The 24,620-nt window shown below is 44.2% G+C and overlaps 1 protein-coding gene across 2 annotated transcripts in view; it reads left to right on the top strand.

Moving 5' to 3' along the window:
- Nucleotides 1-24,620, top strand: part of rabgap1l (RAB GTPase activating protein 1-like) — a 124,559-nt gene that overhangs the window by 60,841 nt on the left and 39,098 nt on the right. For both annotated transcript variants that reach the window (XM_084548759.1, XM_084548758.1), the window contains exon 14: nt 16,654-16,767. In XM_084548759.1, coding sequence (XP_084404885.1) covers nt 16,654-16,767 — 114 coding nt within the window. The remainder of the gene's footprint in view (nt 1-16,653; nt 16,768-24,620) is intronic.

Genomic DNA, 24,620 nt, shown 5'->3' with positions numbered 1-24,620 from the left:
AGACATGTGAGGCACAACAAGTAACACAGCTTTATACAAATCCATACACAAGTCGCTTTGTCTTTTCTCTCGTGAAGCCACGAAGCGTCTGACCCCTCCTCTCCGCCGCCGCCGTCATCCCCTGGGTCTCCTGTCCCCACATAACAGAGATCCAAACTCATATCCTCCAGTCAAAAAAAAAAAAAAATAAACACAACACAGAAAATGTCAGATACCTGGGGGGCTGCACTTTATCTACTGACCTCTCCCGAGTTCACCAAAGTGTTCGCTCCCAAATGCAAGCCGGAACAGGACAACATGTTTTGCACATTGGATGAGTTTCCGTGCATAGTTCACTTTGGGTAAAGCGCGGGACTCCTTTTGCGATGAATTAACTGTAACTGCGTAAATGAATATCCAGTAAGCAAGAGAAAGTGGCATCAGCTCTGTAGAGGTTTTTGGGAAATGCAGCGAGGCGGACAGTGACGAGTAAGACAGGATGGTGTTGCAGTTTGTCAACTAGATTGTATTGCAAAGAAAAGGTTTGTTGTTATCTTGTTTTCTGAATTGGAAAAGAGACTTTCTTTGTAGTCTCTTCCTTTACAGACGAATCGTCAATCCATTATTGTCGAGTAATATAGCTTTCTCCAATAAAATAGATGCCTTAATATCGTAAGAATCCCCTACATTATAAATTAATGTCTTCTAATTTCTTTTCTCGTCCAACTGAAACTTGCAGAAAACTAATTGTCACACATTTCAGACCAAAAGGTTTGCAGTCAGGTTTGACTCAGGGAACAGGACGCCCCTGCCCCGCATAGTCCCATGAGATGTCAGCAACATTTCAACAAGGCGACTCTCATGAACAATTGGGCATGGGATGCAGGCTCAGGACTGATCACCCTGTAGCCGCGGCCACCTCTGACGATAGTGGGAAAGGCCGAAACACCCCGTGAGCCAGAGGAGCACTACCGATGATGCATCCCAAAATTCAACCAAACCCCCGAGCTTCTTCAGCCAGTTCACGGAAGGACTCTTGTACGTGTTTGCACAAAGGAAGCCAACAGCTCCTGAGATTGAAAAACTCGCTGTAGGATTTATAAAAACAGTTTTTTAAGCTCAGTGCTTGACACCATCTAATTTCTGGCTAATTGGAAAATGGGCAAAGAGGCGTAACATGACCGGAGATGAGGACGGATGACGCCTTGGCAGAAAGTTTCGGAGTGGCCTTTATATACGCATAACCTGTGAACGTCTTTATATGTCTGCGTACAGTCGAGCGTTCGAAGACGAACTCACTTTAGAGCTGGCTTCAGAGCAAGAAGGTTCTGTTTGGAGTTGGGAGTTTGCATGTTCTCCCTGTGCCTCTGGGTTTCCTCTGGGTGCTCCAGCTTCCTCCCGCAGTCCAAAGACATGCTCCTTAGGTTAATGGGCGACTCTAAACTGACTGTAGGTGTGGCGATCTGTCCACGGTGTGCCCGCCTCTCGCCCGGTGCTAGCTCTGAATGTGAAAAGCAATCTAGGGCCAGTGTTTGCTGTGGGAAACTGTAGAAACATCACAATAAAACATAGCAGACTCTAAATGTAAGTATGAAATGCTTATTTCGGATAATAATTCGTACTCATGGGTGATTATACACTTTTAAAAAAACATCATTATTAATCATTATTGCTAATTGTTTTCCACAAATCCCTCACACGGGTCCTTTAAAAAGAGAAGTCTAGAAAGACGTTACCCCCCCCTCTCAGCTACTAATCTAATAACAGCTCTGTTACCATGTAGCTTACTCTTGTGTCAGGTCTTTTTTTACTAACCCGCGAGCTTGTCACCACTTTCACTGCAAGCGAAATGAGAAATTTAGCTTTTTCGCTTTCTGTCTGAGCAATGTGTCTGCACTCCCAACTCGGCTTATTGAAATGCAGAATGAGCCGGACCATTAAAATGCCACGGCAGCGATACAGAGACAGATGAATTTGCAATCTGCCAGGCGGGCCAGCTGTTGCCCCCCCACCTCCTCCTCTCCTCTCCTCTCCTCTCCTCTCCTCCTCTCCTCTCCTCTCCCCTCCTCTCTTCTACACACCACCCACCATCAACCCTCCAGGGAAGCCTCCAGAAACTTCCTCGCCAGCAACCAAGGACAAAGGCCTCAAGGGGGAGCGGAGGGGGGAACGGGGGAGTGCTGGTTTTTAATTACCGGGTTGCGTCCTCTGAATATCACACCAATAGATTATCTCGCTGCGTCCCCCAGAAATGAAGAGAGACGAGCAGGGTTTTGTGCGAGCCAGGTGTGTCCGCGGAGAGGTAGAGTCATTATTGCATCCCGATGTGTTATGACTGGAGGCGAGACTTTGAAGTTATAATACAGTCTGTGTTTTCTGCCTGACATACTTTTAGAATTAGCACCTTTCTGTGGAATGTTTTCGCTCTCGGTTTTACACGCGAAACAAGTACTTTCAATTAATCTCTCATTTTGGGAGTTTATTTCTCAGGGTGGAAGTTTATAGTTTAATCTGATATTTAAAATAATAATAATATAAAAAAAAGATTATTATTAGCAGCTAATTGAGCTGACCTTCTGACAAGCAGGATTTACAGTATACCTCATTCTGGCCCATGGGATTTCCTCAAAACCATTATTATTATTTTTTTTTAAGAATCCATTGGGTGCCTCGGTGGAAATTAATGGCAAACCTTTGAATTGCCTAGAAAGCATTTTTGTGTTCACCTCGACGAGGAAAGGAAAGGTTTGCTGAACGCACATTTTTCTACTGAGCTGCACAATCTCAGCGATCAACAAAAGGAAACCGCACTCCACTGAATGGAAGGGTGCTTAAATGCCTTGCTCATGAGCTCAGTGGCCAAGGTTGACGTTTGTTCCGTGCTTCCTTCGTGTCTTCTTCTTAGTGGTTCCTGCCATAATGATATTAACGGAGGAAGAGGCAGCTCTCTAAATGAAATCAACGCACAAAGAACGTGTGTTTAAATGTCAGACCGATTACAGGAGAAGAGAGAAGGATATTAAAAATAAAAAGAAGAAGTGTGACGTAATATAACTTAAACTTGAAGTTCCCATAGTCTGTGTTTACTCTTTTTAATAACATTGACCATCTTGTGGGCGGCACAGTGGAGAGGTGGTTAGCACTGATGCCTCACAGCGAGAAGGTCCCGGGTTTGAATCCATGGGCCGACTGGGCCTTTCTGTGTGGAGTTTGCATGTTCTCCCTGTGTCTGCGTGGGTTCTCTCCAGGTACTCCAGTTTCCTCCCACCGTCCAAAGACATGCTGGTTAGGTTCATTGGTGATTCTAAATTGGGCGTAGGTGTGCATGTGACTGTGAATGGTTGTCTGTCTCTCTGCGATAGACTGGCGACCTGTCCAGGGTGTACCCCACCTCTCGCCCGATGACGGCTGGGATAGGCTCCCGCGACCCTTAACAGGAATAAGCGGGTACAGAAGATGAATGAATGACCATCTTTTGACAATTCAATGTTCTGCTGGGAAACTTCTGGACCTGGCATTCATTCATTGGTGTGGATTTTACTTAGACATGTAGCGCCCACCTAGACCAGACCAGGCACCCCCACCCCATAGCAATGACACTCCTTAATGGCAGCAGCCATCCCCAGCAGGATGCAGCCACAAAATGGTTTAAGAACAACTCCAAAAAACATGACAAGACCTGGCCTCCAATTCACTAGATCCCAAACTGATCAAATATCTGTGGGATGATCCACAGAGGCCCCTCCCCTCAACACATAGGACCCAAAGGCCCCCACTAACAACATTCTGTTGCCAGACAGTGGTCCTAATATTATGCCTGATCTGTGTATATTGTTGTGTGTACGTGTGCTGAAATCCTCTCTCTTACGGCATCTTTTTTTAAGAGACAACACAACAACCCTCCCTCTTTCCCTTTTCTGCATTTTCTTTCCGTAATCGAAACGCAGCCTTTTTGTCACTTTCAATCCTGGCCTTCCGTTGAAAGAGCTGCCGTCTATCCAAAAGATAAAAAAGCCAGCTAATATTCTGGCTGTCATTCATTTAGACACTCTGCTCTACCTCTTCCCTTTTCTGTCGGGCCGTTTAAGTCATTGCTCCCTCTCTTCTCATTTTCCCTCTCTGTCTCTCAGCTGTAATAACACGCTCTGTAAGTTGCCTCCTCCGTTTCCATACATTGTTAAACTGAACAAATAATGGGAGCAGACATTTTCTGGAAACGGCATTGAGAATCTTCTGACTTCGCGTCGGCTCTCGCCTCCTTGAGTTCCAGGGTGCAGCCCTGCAACAGACGTGCTCTTTAACACACCATTATGCTGGTTCACCATAGCGACTGTTCTCTCACACAGTCCATAATGCACCAGTCCCCTCTCCTGCTGTAGCCAGGCCCAGGCGGGGCAGCACTTACTTTTGTTTCTCCATTCCCATCAGAGACGGTGCTGTCCAAGTGCATTGAATTTATCCAATTGATCCACCTCTCTGCTGGTGTGAGAAGAGGCGAAGAAAGGAGCCTGAGAATGGGATCAATAACTAGGTTTGACAGTATATGGAGATGGGTAACACATAAACAGTACTGTAATGATTTCTCATCAGGTTCAGGGGTGTGTTTTGCTCTGAATCGTACTGTGAAACCTACTGGAAGCCAATCACCCGCCTCAGAGGATTTACTCTTGGTGTTAATTGAGAATTTTACTGGCATGATGCTAATTACTGTTGCACATTTCTCTACCCTGACAACAATAAGAGCGTTTGTCTTCATGTTTATCTGTTATCCTTTAGTTGCTACAGTCCAAAAACCTGTGTGGGTTTAAAGCTGTTGCAACCCTCTCATCCCTGCTTTTTCACCTCGCACACTTCACACACCAGCTGAATGCTGCAGGCTGCTTTTGTTAAGAACGGCAGCTAGATAGAGTCATTAAGCTGGTGTCCAACCTTTGTAGATAGATTTTGTGCTGTTTGTTTGTGGTTGTGCTGAGATACAGTGGACAAAAAGATCCTTTGCTGGAGTGGCATTTTGGTTGGAACTCGCCATGCTTAGCCCTAAACTTGGCTAACCTTACTTTTAAATTTTTATTTAAATTGCCTCACAGCAAGAAGGTTCTGAGTTTGAATCCATCGGCCGTCTGGGGGCTTTCTGTGTGGAGTTTGCATGTTCTCCCTGTGTCTGTGTGGGTTCTCTTCCGATTCTCCGGCTTCCTTGCACCGTCCAAAGACATGCTCGTTAGGTTAGCTGTTAGCCCTGCGATAGACAGGCAACCTGTCCAGGGTGTACCCCACCTCTCGCCCAATGACAGTTGGGATAGGCTCCAGCACCCCCTTCCCCCATCAAAGCGTATGAATACAACTCTGCAATGCAGTCTTATGTCTCAAGATTCATTTATATCAATAATTTTACACACTCTGGACCCTTAACCCTAACCCTAACCCTTGTTTGTCATGTCCCAAATAATCAAGGCTTCATATCTTGTATTTCCTGCAAAATCTGATGAGAGATTAGAGATATAAGAATCTAAAGACTGTGAGACACATAGTCCAATGACGGCCAGTTTCCGTTGTTGGGCCGTGAGTGAGCACCTGTCCCGCACCGTTGGCACTGCACATTTTTCCTCCTCATCTCATCTGAACATTCAAGTCCATTAATATTTTCATGACATGATCGTCTAGAATGAATAAACCGTACGCCAACTCATCAGCATCAGATTCAGAAGATGCCAGCTCTGTACGAGGGCTTGTAGATGTGTTAGCCTCCTAGCTAATAGTAGCTCTTCCAGGTTTCCCCATTTGATTGACAAATACAGACTACTGCCACCTGCTGGGGTGAATGCATGTTTATTTTCATGCATGAGCAGAACCGTTGGCTGTAGTCTTGGTCGCGTTGTGTTCGAGTACAGCTTTTTGGGCGAGTCATAAGGCGACGTCAGTGTCGGCGTTTGTTGCTTGTATTTCTCTTGATGTTTTGTTTGGTGCGTCGGTACCTTGAATCTCCCCATAAACTGTTGTGTGCCTTGATATGGAAGCTTGTTAGTACTCGCGAGAAGCAAGAAATGTGTTCTCACTCTTAGGGATGCGAGAACAAGAAAAAAGTTTGTTTTGTCCAATTGATACTTCACAAGAAACTGAAGTACCGAAGTCCTCATGAGGCCGACCCATTGCAGCATACATCACATGCGCTAAGCATTGTGGGAGAGGCACTTTTCTTTTTCTTAATATTTCCGGATGTCGGCCAGTCGTTTGGGCGACCGTATCCGTCGGATCACGCCATTCCTTGAGCATGCACCCACACACAGTATGCCGGCCTCTGCCCAGGAGAGAATATTAGCCTCTGGGAGCTCACAGCGTGGCCGCTAGCATTCCCGTTTTTCCCGCATCAACCGCGCCCACTTCCAATTTCTGACCAGTCACAGAATAGTTGCCGCACACCACACGAGAAAAAAGTTCTGCCTGGTTGATGTGTCGAGAACAGGGTGCGAGAACATCTCGCAACAGCCTAAACCCCACTTGTAGAGTGCAGTGACATTTTGTAAGACAAATTTTGGAAGCGTCCTCACGCAAAGTAAACGCAGTGAACGAAGCCGTTGCTCTCCAGATATAGGTTTGTTTGTCTTATCCACTTGTGACAGTTTCCGGAGTTGTTGAGTTGAACATTCAGGTTTTCTCTCTAGCTGTGGTCCTTCTGTAATTATTCGTTACACACAGTTTGGCTTCATTCTCAGCAATCTGTCTTGGTGGCTGCCTCCAGCGGTTTAGCACTAGCGACATCATCTCTGATTGGCTGGGCTGTCACTTTAAGACTTAGTGGGCTCTGAGTGTTCAGCTGCCTAAACCCGGCATATTTCCCTCCTGCCTCATCGGTTTAGCAAAGCGTGGCTGCCTTTCTGTTGAGGGGCTCACCAGCCAGCACCCGTGGGCCCCTTCCACACCCGGGAGTTACATAACACTGTCAGAAGAGAAGGGTAACAGGAGAGCCTGCTGCTCTCTCTAGAATGGTATAATGAGAAGAAGGACTGAGCTGCTTCTAAGATTCCGCATTTACATTTTTTACATTCAGAGCATTTAACTACCACTTTTATCCAAAGAGCCCGAGAATGTGAGAGCAGGTAGGTGGTTCATTATCTTGCTCAAGGACATTTTGACAGGATTCAGTGGTGCTGATGGACAGAGTGACTCATTCCTCTAAAGCTAAATGTTGACCTTGTGCTGTGAAGCACACATAAGTCTTTTTTTCCTGACCTCGCTGTACTTTGTTCCCAGCATGTCTCATGTTTTAAAAATGAGCCGCAAAAACCCACCAAATCAATTTATCTGTTTATGTCAAACGTCTCAGTGGTCACTGGCATCTGCACTCGTTGCCTCCCGGAATAAGTTCGAATACAACCCAAAAGGCAAAATATGTGGTTGTTCGAGTTCACGGAAACACAATCTCATAACCTGTGTTGCCTAGATACGAGAGGAATACTGTCATCAGACAGCGCCTTGTATTTCTTGACGTATTTTGCTAATGAACCTACGACGAGTATGAAGTAGTGCTATCAGACTTGAAAAGATTGACGCCTGTGTTGGGTTAGTCATAAATAACGAGCATTTTAGAAATCCTAGTGCTGTTGTAGCTGTGAGTTTGTCCTCGTGGGGTGGGCTATGTGTTCAGAGAAGCATCTTGGGTCGCAGGTTGGCATTGCCCACTGGTGATGTGGCCAGAGCAAACACCTAAGCACCTAACACACTACACAAATGGCAGCCCAAACAATTTCCCCAAGAAGGATGAGTAAAGGACTGATTCTTCTTCTTCTATCAGACTTGTTAAGAATAATAATGTCTATGTTGGGTTAGTAATAAACAAAGAGCATTTTGGAAATCCTAGCACCGTTGTTGCTGCGAGCTGATCTTTATTTACAACCTCCCAAATCTGTTGAACTGTTATGGTTTGGGAGGCAGACACTCTCTCTATTTTTAAGGTCAGACTTAAGACTTTCCTTTTTGATCAAGCTTATAGTTAGGGCTGGACTAAACCATCCCTTAGTTATGCTGCTATAGGCCTAGGCACCAAACACATGTCCTCCTTCTTTCTTCTCTCTCCTCTCTCGCATCCTCCACTTTCTTTTCTCTGGCACAGAGCTCTTGCCCTCTAATTTCCTATCTACTACTAGTCATGCAATTCTGTGCTACTACTGTATAGAATGTATACTGCTGTGTGTCTTGAGACAATTTGTATTGTTATTGACGCTATATAAATAAAATTGAATTGAACTGAATTATGTTAAGCTGCACATGTCTGCACCACTGTCTCATTTTTAAGGACACCTTCGTAGGTACTGTAGTACACCCAGAGTCGGTACAGTAGGGTGTTCTTTCACCGTGGAAAAGCTTGACCTCTCCACCTGATACTGTGAAGCTTGCAGCATGAGCAGACTTCAGCTTGGTCCGTGGTCACGAATATCAGCTAGCCTCAGCTGTGTGACCAGTGGCCCTGGAGACCCTCCCGCCCCCTCCCCTCCGGTTTCATCTTTCCTCCCTGCAGAGACAGGAAGCCGGTGGAGGCCTAATAGCCAGCAAGACAAACAATAAGTGGACAGGGTACCTAACCTGTCAGCTGCAGTAGCACACTTGACATGGAACAAGTCTGGTGTCAGCTCAGTTGTCCCAGCTTCTGAATGAATTGTTTTTATCATAAAATGACAGGTGTTTGCTCGCATTGGCTTCAAGTACAATATAAATTAAGGCACGGCTCCCATGGCAGTGATTAACATTTAAAACATCCCCACATTAAGCATCTGCCCTTTTACGTCTCTGCAGCGGAAGCAGCTTAGTGTCAGCCGTCGGAGCCTGTTCTGTCTTAAACCAAAGAAAAATCTTTACTTTAAAACAAATATTTACTTGACGCTCTGAGACTCTCACTGACGCTGTTAATTCAAAGGCAAGCTTAGTGCTTTAATTGTGTCATTTTATCATCTCTGTGGCGTTTTATTGCCTCTGCTCTTTCTTTTTCTCGTGTCTTATTACACACACGCCTTGCCTAGAATTGCAATTTTGTGCGCAACTGATATGCAAATAAATTAGAAAGATTCATTTTCTGTTGCCAACCCACTCGCTGCACGTTGCGCATCATAAATGGAGTAAAACTGGGATTGGAGAATATGATTTATATATAAATAAAGTTTGACTGCATGGCCACGGGAGTGTTGCTCCAGCGTGGCAGCATGGCGTGTCTCCAGACAGTCCCTCTCTGCAGAGGAAAGCCTCTTGACTTTCTGAACCTGTGGCAGCTTCCACCAGTCAGGCCTGTGTGCTTAATGAGATGCTGTTGGATGTGGAGAGATGTGGAGGTGGAGTGCAGGTTCGGATGCATCAGCAGTTTTTATTTTTAGCTGCCTGTGTTAAGTAGGTAACCTGTTGGTGAGGTCTGAGTAATGGACTGTCTGCCCAACAAGCCCCCAGGCTACAATTAGAGGAAGCCTCTTGTTCCCCTCTGTGTACATATCTCACTGCCCTCACTTTATCTCTGTTTTTTTTTTTTTCAGCTTCTTTCTTCCATCTATCACTTCCTTTTTTTTTTATCTGTTGTGATCTCTCTGTGTCTCTTTCCCTTTCTTCCTTTGCTCTTTGCTGCTCCCACTCCTTCTCCCCTCTTCTTTTTCTGTCTTGTTTTCCACCTCCAGTCAGTCAGTCAGTCAGTCAGTCAGTGTAAAAGCCACCAGGGGATAAGTCTGATGGGTACGCACCATCCTGAAGAACACACACACACACACACACACACACACACACACACACACACACACACACACACACACATACAGTTTGTTTGATTCAGACTGATGGTGGACAGCGCGGCTGTAATCCCCCCTGCCTGTGCTAATGCTTTTTTAATCCCTCCATATTTAACATGTCATCTGCAAAATGCAGAGACTTCCCGAGCTGATATGAAACATCCTCACAGTTTTTATAAATATATTTATGATAGTTGGCACTGCATGCATCTGTGGCGGTCTGAACTCCTTTGCACTGTCATCAGTGCCAGTCTGGTGGAAATAATGCTCATTCTGTATACATGACAACAGGGCACGTCAACTCCAGTCAGCATATGCATCTACCTGTAACAATATTCATTCACTGTATAGCTCTTAAACTTATCTTGTGTAGCTGTAAATATTAATAACAGTTGTATATATCAAAAGCAGTGTGCATCCACTGCGTAGTTAAAAGTTCCAAACCTTTTGTGTATCTAAAGTTTTGCAGCATTTATAGTAAGTTATTGTGTGTGCCTTGTCCGCATATATGTAGCACAGTGATACTAGGAGAAACAGTATTTCACATCTTTGTATTAGCATATTGTATATTCTTTTGATATTTTTATGTTTCAGTAAAAGTTGATTGCATGTGTGTTTGTGTGCGCAGATGTCTGCTTTTATGTATATTTGCGTTCATGTCTTCTGACTCACCCTCATGAATATGTGTAAATATATTTCTATTTTACCGTCGAACAGGCCTTTTTAACCTCGTCGCTTCTTTCTGGTGCAGCAGCTCCCAGACATTTGCATGTACCGGTTTCGTGGAGTTTTTCGGGAGCCCTGTCTTCTCTTCAGATGCCGCCTCTCCCGCCTCGGTGTTATCGTAGCCTCAGATCTTCTGTCTGGAAGCTAACAATCCCTAACAGCCTGAGGATCCTCCTGGCTGTCTTTTCTATCGATTCACCTGTGGCAGTTGTGGGGAGATAGTCGGGCTGAAGATCCTTTGGGTGATGGTGATAGCGGTGATGTTGCTGAGCTCACTGCTTCTATCTGTGTCACACTCTGCGAACGCGCTCTCTAGTTTCAGAGGATGATAACCTGGAGGTGTCATAATGTGTTGGGCTCTCTGCCCAAACCATAGCAATGTGGGCGAACACATTTAGATTTGCCCCATTAAGCCTAAAGAGCCTGTTTGCAAAATACATAATATATAGACCGATCAGGCATAACATTATGACTAATATTGTGTAGGTCTCCTCTGTGCCTCGAAAACAGTTGTGACTCATCAGAGAATGGACATGGGCCTTCTGAGGGTGTCCTGTGGTGTCTGGAAACAAAATGTTGTTAGTGGGTGGGCCTTTGGGGGGAGGGGCCTCTGTGGATCATCCCACAGATACTTGATCAGTTTGGGATCTAGTGAATTTGGAGGCCAGGTCAACACCTTGTGCTGTTCTTCATGTTTTTTTGAGTTGTTAATCTTGTGTGTGTGTGTCTGTGGATGGTTGCTGCCATCAAGGAGTGTCATTGCTATGGGGTGGGGGTGTCTGGTCTGGTCTAGGTGGGTGCTACATGTCTAAGTAACATCCACACCAATGAATGCCAGGTCCAAAAGTTTCCCAGCAGAAAATTGAATTGTCACAAGATGGTCGATGTTATTTACTTCTCCTGTCAGTGGTTTTAATGTTGTGGCTGATTGGTGTATAAATATAAATGTGAAGACACTGTCCACTGACTATTTCTTAGGGATTGACAGACGTCGATGCAGTTGGTGCTGTCAGTACTGATCCAGGACATGTTCCTTTCAGTGCAGTGATTAGAGGGGAACCTATTAGAGGGCTCCACACCTGTGCTCATAGAACTGAGGTTATAGGTTGATGAACACGACTTTGTTTCATATTCATGCAATGGTACACATCAGTAAAGCTGAACTGGGGCGCTGTGACGGAGAACTCATTCTGCTGATGAGGTCGTAGTTTTTGCCTGAATGCTTTATCCTCCCTGCAGAGATCAAAGAGCTGCGAGCTCCGACTGGCATTTAGCAGTAAAAGGTATACACAGGTCTCCTCAGGTCAAGAGAAGATTCAGGCAACTGTCCTCTATAAAGCAAAACCACCTTTGGAGGCAGTTAGGGAGGGAGACAACTGCAGCTGTAGCTTTGTTATACATGAAACATCATACTAGATATTACAATAATACAGTTTCCAGTTTCTTAATTACTCCAACAATGGCAGTTTTGAGTAGAAAGCTCAGTGTGATCTTTTGTTGTTGTCACGTTGTTGTCGCTTGCTGCTCTGTGGAATTAAACTTCGCACATGCTTGAGTGGTCGAAGAGAGTGATCGCCTGTCTCTGCTTTCCTGCCGTAACTACAGTATCACAGATAAGACGGGGATAATTTTAATTTCACAGAAAGGAAAACACACCGGTGCATGAAATATGAGATCTATCACTGTCAGAAGAATTGCTCGTCTAGTGAGGCTGCGCGCTTGACGCCACGGGGCTTAAATGTCTCTCGAGTGTTTGATTTTTGAATCGAACACAAGATGAGGGAAAGCGTATGTGAGGGGGACACGTGGAGGTACAAAAGAGGAAAATGAAGTAGATCATGGAAGGAGAATGACACGGGGAAAACGGTTAAGAATGAAGTTGCAGGAGAAATGGAGTAGAAAATAGAGGAGAATGTGAAAGTAGGGAAGAGGAGGAGTTGAGGGAAAATGGAACAAATGAGCTAGGAATAAGGAATTCAAAGAGAAAAGAAACTACGCAGGAAGAAAACTGTGGAGGAAGAAGGGATAGAAGACGAGAAGGAAGAGAGATTAGGCAGCATAGAGGACGTCCTCTCCTCTTTTTTTTTTTTTTTTGGTGTTTTTTTGAGTAATGAGGCTGTTAATTAGCAGAGGCACGCATGGTTTATTAAATCAAAGTGTTTACAACTTTCACTGCCAGCCAGATTATTGCTGGTCCTCGCTGATGTTGCCATGGTAATTACAGCCTCATAAATGTGTCCGTTAATAAGGAGGAATAAGTAATGAAAAAGTAATCCATTAATCAATGGTCTATAAACACTTTAAAAGTAATGTTTTTACTCACGGCGCAATTAATTAAGCAGTTGTCTTTCTAAAATAAAATAAAAACCACGCGCACGCACGCACGCACACAATAGAAGTGTGGTGTGCTCCCTGCAGTGGGGACAGCGTCCACTAACTGCAGGGGACATTTCCACACTTTCTCACCTTGTCATTGGCATTCGATTAAATCAGGTCTGAATATAGGAAGGGCATGGGGTTTTAGTTTATTAGTGTCGAGGTTTGATGTAAGTAGGGGTGCATCACAGTTTAATAAAACCCAGTTTGGTGTTTCAGATTTCTTGGTTTGTTCAATCAACAGTTCACATGCCGAAGTAACCTGGATGCCGGCCCACGTTCGCCCACCGGCAAACTTTTATCTGGGGAATTGCAGTCTGGAGTCACTCCGCTGGGAATTGATCATGCTCCACGGATGTGTGCAGGGCCGGTCAAATAGTTCTTAACAAATAGTTTGCTGTGTGTGTTGTTGACAGTAAGGGTCGCGCAACTTCAGATGTTTTAAAGTCGAATGTTATGTGGTTAAAGTTGACATCGACTACTCGCTGATACAAACACAGTAGAAAGTAGTGCTTTGCATCAGTAAAATCTATATTCTTGACCTGAATACATACGCTGATGTTACACCCCGATACCGGGGAAAAGGGTAAAGAAAAATGTGAAGAAACGACTCCAACACGACACGTTATCCTTCTTTCAATGTGTATTTTCGTTCGCCATCAACTTTAATCACAATACCGCGAAAAAACAGCCTTCTGCCGTCTTGCACATTCGCCACTGACTGGAAGGCCAAAACAAACGAACACAGAACAACTGATCGATTGTCGTTTTAACATTTTTGACATAGAACAAATTAACTGTTATCCCTTTTTAACACTCTTATGAACTTTTTTTTTATCACTCTTATGAATTGCCATCTAAGCATCTGAAAAAAAATTTTTTATGCTCATATAACCATGACACTGAGAACAGACAGCTCATGTGCTACATACTGTGCGCTGCAGATACTGTATGTATAGCCTGTATAAAAACAGGCAGCAGCTCACCACCATCGGTAGCATTTATCTTTTCTTAGCAGCTATAAGTCTAATAACTTAGACAATAAAATTCACCAGTAAATAGTTGATGTACAGCCTCCTTCTCTCTGTTACCGCAGGACGTTTGGTGAAATTGTTAATTTTTTTTTCCAGAGGATTTAGACCGTTCCTCTGCTAGCTTTAGCGGATGCCTTTTCAGATGAGTGTGCATTGCAGTCGTACTTCTGTTGTATTTCAGATGTCATGGCACAGCAGTGAAGTCGTTTTGTGAATTGTGTATGAAGTTTAAAATGTAAGTGATCTCTCATTTAGATAGTTTTGTGTTCAGGTTTGAGCAAAACTGTCAACATGTAAGAAAAAGGTGAATAAAATAAATAAATATATAAATTACAACGCTACTGTCAATCCAGCAGAGCTGCATTTTTTTTTTTTTTATTCCGTTGTTGTTGCTGCAGCAAGAGCATAATGTAAAACCGTTAGTTCCATTTCCAACACATAATACACAGAACGACACACCTCCTCCACACTACAAATCTCATTAAAGCATTACACACAGTTGTGACAGCAGCTCCTATCAAACCCTTTTGATGCGTATGCGTGCGGTGGATATGTATATACGAAGCACTTAAACCATATGTATGCATTTGTAAAATAAGGGTATTGTGGGATTCTGGCAGCGTGGTAAACGAGGAATTATATTTAGCTGATCGTCAGCAGTAGTACAGTAGTGGTAAATATAATGTGTGCATAATTGTGTTTGCGGTGATTTCACATGCGTTCGGGAACCATCTTATTTTTTGACACGCATCACTTATTAGGAACAATTAGTATTCTGTGTTAAGCTGTTGGTCGTGGCTGTTTAGAGATTTAAAATGTGTTTTTAAAGTCTAAATTATAAACTGAAAACTAGAAAAGTTTATGAGTTTAACTTAAAACAAATATACAGTTGTGTGCAAAGGTTTGGATACGACTGTACAGTTAGGCAAGTTGTGTACCCTGCTGCAAACGGGCACAAAAAATGGGCTTCCCAAAGTCATTAAAAGGGTATAGCATTAGTCACTTACTTACACCGATCAGGCATAACGTTATGACCACCTGCCTACAATTGTGTAAGTCTCCCTTGTGCCTCCAAAACAGTTGGGAGTTATCAGAGAATGGACATAGGGGTGTCCTGTGATGTCTGGCAACAGAATGTTGTTAGTGGGGGACATTTGGTCCTATGGGTTGAGGGGAGGGGCCTCTGTGGATCATCCCACAGATACTTGATCAGTTTGGGATCTCGTGAATTTTGAGGCCAGGTCAATACCTTGAGATGTTCCTAAAATGTTTGTGTGTGTGCCTGTGTCAGGCTGCATCCTGCTGGGGATGGTTGCTGCTATCAAGGGGTGTCATTGCTTTGAGTTGGGGGTGCTTGGTCTGGTCTAGGTGGGTGCTACATGAATGTCAAGTCCAAAAGTTTCCCAGCAGAAAATTGAATTATCTCAAGATGGTCAATGTTATTCACTTCTCCTGTCAGTGGTTTTAATGTTCTGGCTGATCTGCGTATGCCTCAATCTCTTATTTCATGTTTTAGGGCATTTGGAGTTAGATGGTAATACATCTTAACACCTCGGCTGCTTGGACATCCCAAAAAGACTTTTAAAAGTCTTCTGTCTTTATCTTCTCTGTCATACAATCTGTATATTGAATCAGTATTATGGCCATTCAAGCCTATTTAGAGATCTTTGCTGGGCTTTCATTTCTTCATCGAGTCGCTGACTTCCAGACCACAACCTTTCACCACCTGTTTACCACAAACATGAGGCCCACTCCCTGTTAAGTTACTTTAACTTAAACTCCTTCCCTTTTTTCTCCGTCTCTCTCCACTGCCAAGAAACCAGAAGAGAAAAGAAGCAAGAAAAAAATGTTTTTCTTTCGCCGACTTTCTCTCACTCGCACATATTCTCCCGTTCTATCTCTGATATACACAAACACACATCAAGGCCAGTCAGGCTCAGGGTTGGTTTATCTGCAGCTTACAGTGAGCTGCTGGAGAATGCTGTGCTCCCAGTCCTCTCTCTTGTAGTGTTTGCACTGTGTGTGGATGTGTGGATGTGTGGATGTGTGAGAGAGACAATGTGCATATAAAAAAAAAAAAAAAAAAAGTGACAGGGAAATAGCAGAGTGTCTGTATGTATGTGTGTTCATGAGTGAAAAGCACATTGCAAAGCAAGCAACTATGTTGGATGTGTGAGTACACTACGGTGGCTGTGGATTAGACAGCGCAGACTAAGTGACTGAGGCCTGGGGACTGTTGTTGCAGCTGAAAAAGGGACAAACACTAAAACACACACAAACGCAATGACCCAGCAGCGCGTTTTAAGTTTATATCTAGCGGTGAACTGATACTGTCAGTTATGAGTTGAGTGGAATGCATTTGCTTGCTTTGATATTCCAATTTAACCTACAAATAAAATCTGAAATATGAACTCTGGCTTTGGGGCGGCACAGTGGGACGGTGGTTAGCGCTGATGCCTCACAGCAAGAAGGTTCTGGGTTCTAATCCATGAGCCGACTGGGCCTTTCTGTTTGGAGTTTGCATGTTCTCTCTGTATGTGCGTGGGTTCTCTCCAGGTTCTCCAGCTTCCTCCCACCGTCCAAAGACATGCTGGTTAGGTTAATTAGTGATTCTATATTGGCTGTAGTTGTGAGTGCGAATGGTTGTGTCTCTGTGTTAGCTGTGCTGTGATAGGCTCCCCCCCCGTGACCCTTCACAGGACAAGTGGTTACACAAGATGAATGAATGAACTCCGGCTTTGTCACATTTGTAAACCGTGTAACCTGTGTCTGTGTTGCAGGACTCGCCTCAGGAAGGCGTCATCACCCGCGACATCCACCGCACGTTTCCCGCCCACGACTACTTCAAGGACTCTGACGGCGACGGACAGGATTCGCTGTACAAGATCTGCAAGGTGAGCCCGAGGTGCAACGTCGAGGCCGTTCATTTAGCAACGAAACTGTCTCGTTATACTGCGTCGTACCTCACTTTCTTTATGGAATCGTGGAAAAGAAAGCAAACCTCTTTACACCCTCTTTAATTCTTTAAATGCTTTTGAAGACGTCCCTGCTCGATAAGCTAATTCTCAAACGTGTGATAAGCCGTGCCTATCTCTGCGAAGCCAGCCATTCGTTTTATTTCCCCCCCCCCCTCTTTGTGGTCTGGCACGGCTCATTGGGAATGTGCTTGGCATTTTAAGTTGGCTCCACAATATATGATTTACTGAGACATCGGCATAAACCCTTCCTACACGTGACCCGCCGGACATACGCACCACTCAGTGGACAATCTTTTCTCCCAGTCCGGTTGTTATGTAGGTGGGTTCTGAATATCAAATTTAAGGCAAGAAGTAGGCCATGTACACTGCTTAAAAAAAAAATTAAAAGGAAGTGGGTGGTGGTGAGTCTGTGCTGGTCTGGGGAGGCATATCCATGGAGGGACCCACAGAGCTTTACAGGCTGGACAACGGCACCCTGACTGCCATTAGGTATCGGGATAAAATCCTTGGACCCGTTGTCAGATCCTACACTGGTGCAGTTGCTTCTGGTGGACAACAATTAAATGCCCGGCCTCATGTGGCGAGAGTATGCTGGCAGCTCCTGGTGGATGAAGGAATCAATACCATTGACTGGCCCCCACGCTCCCTGACCTAAATCCAATAAAACACCTCTGGGACATAATGTTTTGGGCCGCCCAATGCTGCCAGGTTGCACCTCAGACTGTCCGGGAGCTCAGTGATGACCTGGGCTCCAGATCTGGCAAGAGATCTGGAGCCCATCCGTCGTTTCATTGGGAGCACACCCACCAGACGTTGTCCGGCCATACAAACGACTGAGTACCATTCTGAGTTGCTGCAAACATTTTACCCAGTCCATATCAGTATCGATATCCAGCATGATTTCTTTTTTTCGTTTTTTCTTTATTTTCTTTTTGTGTAGTGCAGTTTTAAATTGCTTTTACTGTACACCAACGAGCCAAATCATTGTGACCGCTCACAGATGAAGTGAATAATGTGCATGTAATATCAAGGTCTGGGATACAATAGATGAAAAACGATCACTAGTCAAGATGTTGGCTGGTTTAAAGCGCAGAAAGAGGCTGATACCTGGTCCAGGTGGTCAAGCAGTGGTGAGGACCAAGCGACAGTAGTCTGAGGACAGTGGGGGCGACATGATCGAACAAGTTTAATTTAGAGGACTTACCGGATCTGCTGCTAAGTTCTTGGTTGCAGATATACGACACAGGGCATCTTCAGAAGTCTTTGCGGAGGTCAAGCCTCGATGGTTCAGACGTGTTTTGTGCACCACATCGAGGTCTAACAGAAATTAGGCATTGGAGGCCATGTTTTGGCTTATCAGTGTAAATCTCTTAAGGCCTAGTTTAAAAATATTAGAACGTCTTGAAGGTAAAAGTCATCGTTCTAACGACTCAGTAATTCAAAGATTAGTCCCGTTGTCACATTAATTCCAAGTAGCTGTCCTTGAGACTGAAATTTAACAGTGAGGTTGTGAGATGTAGATTGTTGAGGTAATGAATTAGTCTGCATTAGTCCATTGCAGTGAGCAAATTCATCCAGCGCTCCATTAAAATGCAGCTTTAGTTTGTGTTTACAGGTTTCAGAGGTGGTTTTAGGCAAATGAATTGGAGAAATCGTGATTTAGGTCACAACAACGGCACAGTTTTATATGAATACTGAAATAATATTAGAAGAGGAATGCTCCTTTGGCTATTTGTATTACATGCCTCTCTCTATATATTCTCTTAAAGATAGAACAATAAGCGAACAGTGGAAATACGCAGCATTCTACACATTATCAGTATGAAGCAGCCTCGACTTTTTTTCGTGGATCAGCCGCAATCCCGTTACAATAAAAGACATGCAGCAGCGTCTTCTTCCCATTAAAATGAGGAAAATAGGTGCCGTAAGTGGAGGGGTCCCCCCGTGGACTCACATCCCGAGGTAATTATCTGAAGACACACAGTGCATTTTATTCAAACAAAAGCCAAGGTCAGCGTTACTGAAATGTATTAAAGCCCGTCTTAATCTCTGTCGCTGTCCTCCTTTCAGCCTGACTGCGGCCGTGAACTCAACCAAAAGCAGCTTTTATGCACAGATGACTTTGCATCGCCTGATGATATATTCATATACAGCCGCACCTGTACGTGGCTAGTCACGCTATCGCCTGTGTTCGGAGGATATTCAGATTCAGAAGAAGGAAATTTGGTTTTAGGAAACTGTAAAATCATTATAGTATCTTTTTATTTTATTTTAAATTGGATGCTAAAATTCAGTCATAAATAAATACGTATGAATTGCATACACTAAACGTAAACGTAACTACACGTAAATACGGACACTGTAGGAGCGTTCAAGCATATTTACGAAGAGGAACTATAGCTCGTTGTGTTTTCCTGGTGCTGCTGAAGTAGAGTCTGGCTGGTCAGTGCTGTGGGAGAACCTGTCAGGAAGGTTTAGCATCCAGTCTGGACCCAACTAGGTCAGTGGCGAGCCATTCTTCATTTGTATGCAAATCCATGTAGATTTACTGCTGATAAGGTTGGTTGGATCTTGAGGCGTGGATGAGTTACAGGCACAGAGGATCCAGGACAAAGTTTGTATTCATCTTTATAACCTACTCAGTAATAAGCCGGGAGTCTTTTATTTTCTAACCTTTAGTCTCTTGGGAACGTCACCTGAGCTTTGTGGGGTTTTTTTTCCCAGTGATTTGATTTATTCAGTCACACTTCTGACTAAGATATACAGTCTCAAGCATCTACTATGAGATGCTCCTATGGTGCAGTTGGACAGCGGGACCAGAAGGAGTGGGGATTGAAAACCTGATAGTCTCAGAAAAATGGATTAAAGGAAATATCTTCACCAGATTTAAACAATATGCCTCATCAGCCAGGCTAATGTTTTGTATGCATGCACGCATAATTCAGGGCACTGCTTCGTATCCCGATCACATTTCTGTATACATGAAAGCACAATGCCAGCCACAGTTTGTTAGACTGAATATTTTTCCTGCTGCCTACTCTGAAGCTGCCTCTGAGCTCCGTCCAAAAGAGAGAAAGGGTATTCCTACACCGAGCAAATAAGTACTCCTCATCCAACCAGTGACTTTTCCTTGACCGTGGCCGTTTTGTCCAATAACACTGAAGTGACAAATATGCTTTTCAGCCAGTTTCTACATAATAAATTCTGTGCAGCACGTCCGTGCAGTGAGGTGTTCAGGTTTTTGTTGTTTTGCTCTGTTTTGCTCAAGGTTGTGATGCCACGTTCAGCCCAGCCTTGCAGATTCTCCTCTTATAAACCATACACTTAAAACGTAACCACCAAGTAACGTCTACGCTGGCTCTCTGTTGCAGGCTAATATGACCTCTGGAACCCATATTCTATGTCTTAACACAAAGATTTCTACTTCATTTGTACTCTTTGACTTCTCCTAAGTTGTATACGGTGCACACAAGAATAAGAGAAAGTCTGTTTGCTTGTAGGTTATGAGAAAGTAGGCATACACCGCAATAATCCACCCCTCTGAGCCTATTATCTCCTCAGGCTAACAAATTTAGATTTCACCCACCAGGACCTCCCCCATCCATCTGTCAGCATGCACTTCTCCCAGCCGAGTTGGGGACGTGTGAATGCCACACTCCATCAAGCATGTCAGCTTGTAGATTACACTCCCGACGGCTCCGCAAGACTTCTCCATTACCTGCACATCAAACCCCAAATTAGCGGCGGCGCTCCGGACGTCCACGCTCATTTTTCAGGCGTGGAAAAACGGGGGGGAGACGGTCTTTTTAACCCGGTTTGCGGTCAGTGTGTCCATCAGAGTGAGCGTCCTGCCAAAATATCTGTGAGGAAGATATTGACGCGTTACCAGCTTAGTCATTTCAAGTGGTTCTAGATGAGATGACTGGAGGAAAAAAAAAAAAAAAAAAAAGATATGTCTCTTACTCTGTGCCAGGAGTGCATCTACCTAGTCCAGGAGTCCGTTCTCAGCTCTCAAACATTAGGTGTTAGCTCCTGTGCTTTTCAAGGATGTTTGCAGATAGAAGAGTCGTTGCTCTGTGTGTGATCTAATCTTCATGTCCTACTCATTAAAACAAAACAGGGACACTTTTTCACGTCCCCGGATCCTTGTGTCCACTGTGAAAAGACCTGTCTGATCATTAGCGTGATTGGTGGGGTGTGTCAGCGACGGGATGTTATGAAACAGTGCCTCTCCTGAATGGTCACCTGAAGGTTATCCTCCCAGATCCACACTTCGGTGGCTGAAGTAGGCAGGTTTCTCACGTCGGCCAGGAGTGCCTCGTCTCTAACTGCCGCAGTACCGAGACGTTTTGTGTTGGGGAATGCAGTACTGTCTAAGATTAATAAATGGGTGGTGGATTCAGCCTTCCTCCTCCACAGTGAGGCACATTTCCATGTTCCATTGGTGCCATGAGGACGTGAGTACTGGCAGCTGCCAGAGTTGTTCTTCAGAAGTGCTTGTCAGTCATTTGAATAGCTTCAGAAACCCCTCACCACACATCTTCTTGACGTCAGATTAGGGGGTTTCACACCCACATCACAGTTTAATTGGCCAGCTGTGCGGAGATGAGAAAGGAGCTTGAATTTGAGCTTGTCTCACCAGAAGTATTTCTCCCTATTTACGTTAAGAACTCGTCATTCTGTTACACCCATATTTAGATTATATCGTGACTTCCCCTCTTTCTGTGACGACTGGTTTTTCACTCTAGTGTTTCCTGTGGAGGGGATATTAAAACTTTAGATTGCTGGCGAGTTTGCACAACATTTTGTACGTACACTGATCAGGCATAACATTATGACCACCTTCCTAATATTGTGTAGGTCTCCCTTGTGCCTCCAAAGCAGTTGTGAGTCATCAGAGAATGGACATGGGCCTTCTGAGGGTGTCCTGTGGTGTCTGGCAACACAATGTTGTTAGTGGGGGGGTCTTTGAGGGGAGGGGCATCTGTGGATCATCCCACAGATACTTAATCAGTTTGGGATCTAGTGAATTTGGAGGCCAGGTCAACACCTTGTGCTGATCTTCATGTTTTTTTTTTTTTAGTTGTTCCTAAAGCGTTTGCATCCTGCTGGGGATGGCTGCTGCCATCAAGGAGTGTCATTGCTATGGGGTGGGGTGCCTGGTCTAGGTGGGTGCTACATGTCTTAGTAACATCCACAAGAATGAATGCCAGGTCCAAAAGTTTCCCAGCAGAACATTGAATTGTCACAAGATGGTCAATGTTATTTACTTCTCCTGTCAGTGGTTTTAATATTGTGGCAGATCACTGTAGTAGTTAAGACATAATCGTATCCTAAGGTTGTAGATTTGGTTTAAAATGATCAACCACATGCAGTACACTGCAGCCCTAGTACTCTGAACAGCCAGCTCTCTTGTCACCGTACTGCTACGCTAAGAACTTGATGCTTAGCAGGTTACGTTGTGCCTTTCATAGAACAATATAAGCAGAGGTCAAGCACAGTTTTGTAGATTTTAAATAATGTTTCTTAAAGCTGCCGTAGAATTTTGTTGTTGTCATTAGATTCGGGGGCTCAGCTCAGCATTTAGAGAATTGAAGTCTCACAGCGAGCGAGGCTGACTCTGACAAAGACAAAACCAAAGACACCGAGTCTTCAGGCGAATTCCTCTGGGAAACGAGGGAAAATGTTGGCGCTCCAAAGACACCGTCTCTTAGGAAATGTCTTCTGTGCTCGTTCGTGTTCTGACAGCATTTACATTGCGGCGATAAAAGTAACTGGAAGATCAGCGAGACACTAAGCTGTTAAGATCAAATGCTGCAGACGTGACTTGTTGCTGATTCAAAGATGTTTGCTAAAAAATGAGAATGTCCTGAGAACAACATGTAGCCACAAGAAACACGCTTTCAGGACATCTAATGCAAAGCGCATGACTGCTTGTACTACCATAACCTATATTAGACTGAGAGTTACTACAGCTTTATTGACGATGCTTTATGTAGCCGTTAAACTGAGTATTGAACCAACGGCTGGCGTTGACCTCCCCCTCACTGGTGGCACTAATTCACTGAGCTGCTGCGGTGGAGTTGTTCATTAACTGGTGAACTGTGTAGCCTCCGTGCAACTGTGTAAGACGATGAATGGAAGAAAAGCATTCAGAAACCTACCCGCTGGGTAAATATGTGAAAGTGTAAAGGCAGAAAAAACAAAAAAGATGTTTCTGAGCAACACAAAAAGTTGGGTTGGTGGGTCACTTGTGTTATTTTGGGTTGTCTCTGCAGCGAATTTGTTTTGATTGTGAGACTTTAACATTCATCATTTTAAAGTTCACCTGAACTTTCAGCCAAATGTACTTAGTTTGATTGTTTTATTCGTCTTGATAATGCTCAAGCATCAGGCCGATCATCACTGATCAGACCTAACATTATGACCACCTTCCTAATATTGTATAGGTCTCCCTTGTGCCTCCAAAACAGTTGTGACTCATCAGAGAATGGACATGGGCCTTCTGAGGGTGTCCTGTGGTGTCTGGCAACAGAATGTTGTTAGTGGGGGGGCTTTGAGGGGAGGGGCCTCTAATAATAATAATAATAATAATACATTTTATTTGGGGCGCCTTTCATGGCACTCAAGGACACCTTACAGCAACAAACAATAACAACAACAGATAAAATAATAAAATACTAAATCACTAAAAGAATGTTAAAGGGAGTACGCCTGTTTAAAAAGGTGGGTTTTCAGATGTGATTTGAAGGTGGAGAGTGTGTCAATGTTCCTGATGCTTGGTGGGAGAGAATTCCAGAGACCGGGGGCAGAGCGGCTGAAGGCTCTGGCCCCCATGGTGGTCAGACGGGCAGGAGGCACAATGAGGCTGATAGATGAGGCAGATCTGAGTGTCCGGGAAGGAGTGTTGATGTGGAGAAGGTCAGATATGTATGGGGGAGAGAGGTTATGAATGGCCTTGAAGGTGTGGAGCAGAATCTTGAAGTCCACACTAAATTTGACCGGAAGCCAGTGAAGCTGTTGCAGAACAGGTGTGATGTGATTGATGGATGGGATCCTGGTGATGATGCGGGCAGCAGAATTCTGAACCAATTGGAGTTTATGGATGTACTTGTGGGGAAGACCAAAGAGAAGGGAGTTGCAATAGTCCAACCGAGATGTGGATCATCAAACAGATACTTGATCACTTTGGGATCACTTTGTGTTTTTTTTGTGTGTGTGCGCATCTGTGTCAAGCTGCATCTTGCTAGGGATGGCTGCTGCCATCAAGGAGTGTCATTTCTATGGGGTGGAGGTGCCTGGTCTGGTCTAGGTGGGTGCTACATGTCTAAGTAACATCCAGACTAATGAATGCCAGGTCCAGAAGTTTCCCAGCAGCACATTGAATTGTCACAAGATGGTCGGCGTTATTTACTTCGCGTGTCAGTGGTCATAATGTTATGCTCGATCTGTGTCAGTTTCAATCCCCTAGCCATATGTCATGAAGAGTTTGTTTTACAAAAGCAGACATGGATATTTGGAGTTTTTTAGTTAAAAAGTGAGAGTTTATTAAACTTTTGCAGTCCACTCTGCATTTCTGCTTGAAACCAGCGGCTCAAGGCCTCATATTAGCTGCTACTATCATAAATCTCTGATTGAACCGTCAGTGGTAGAGTTGCATTCTGGGTAATGCAGGCACCAGGTGGTTAACAAGACAGTAGAACATCTGGAGTAATAATAAAAAACATAATCTTTCACAATCATGATCTTTTTGATGCTTCATCTAAATT

Source organism: Chelon labrosus, assembly GCF_963514085.1.
Source record: "Chelon labrosus genome assembly, chromosome: 7".
Taxonomy (NCBI): domain Eukaryota; kingdom Metazoa; phylum Chordata; class Actinopteri; order Mugiliformes; family Mugilidae; genus Chelon; species Chelon labrosus.
This window is presented reverse-complemented; position numbering and strand designations above follow the sequence as displayed.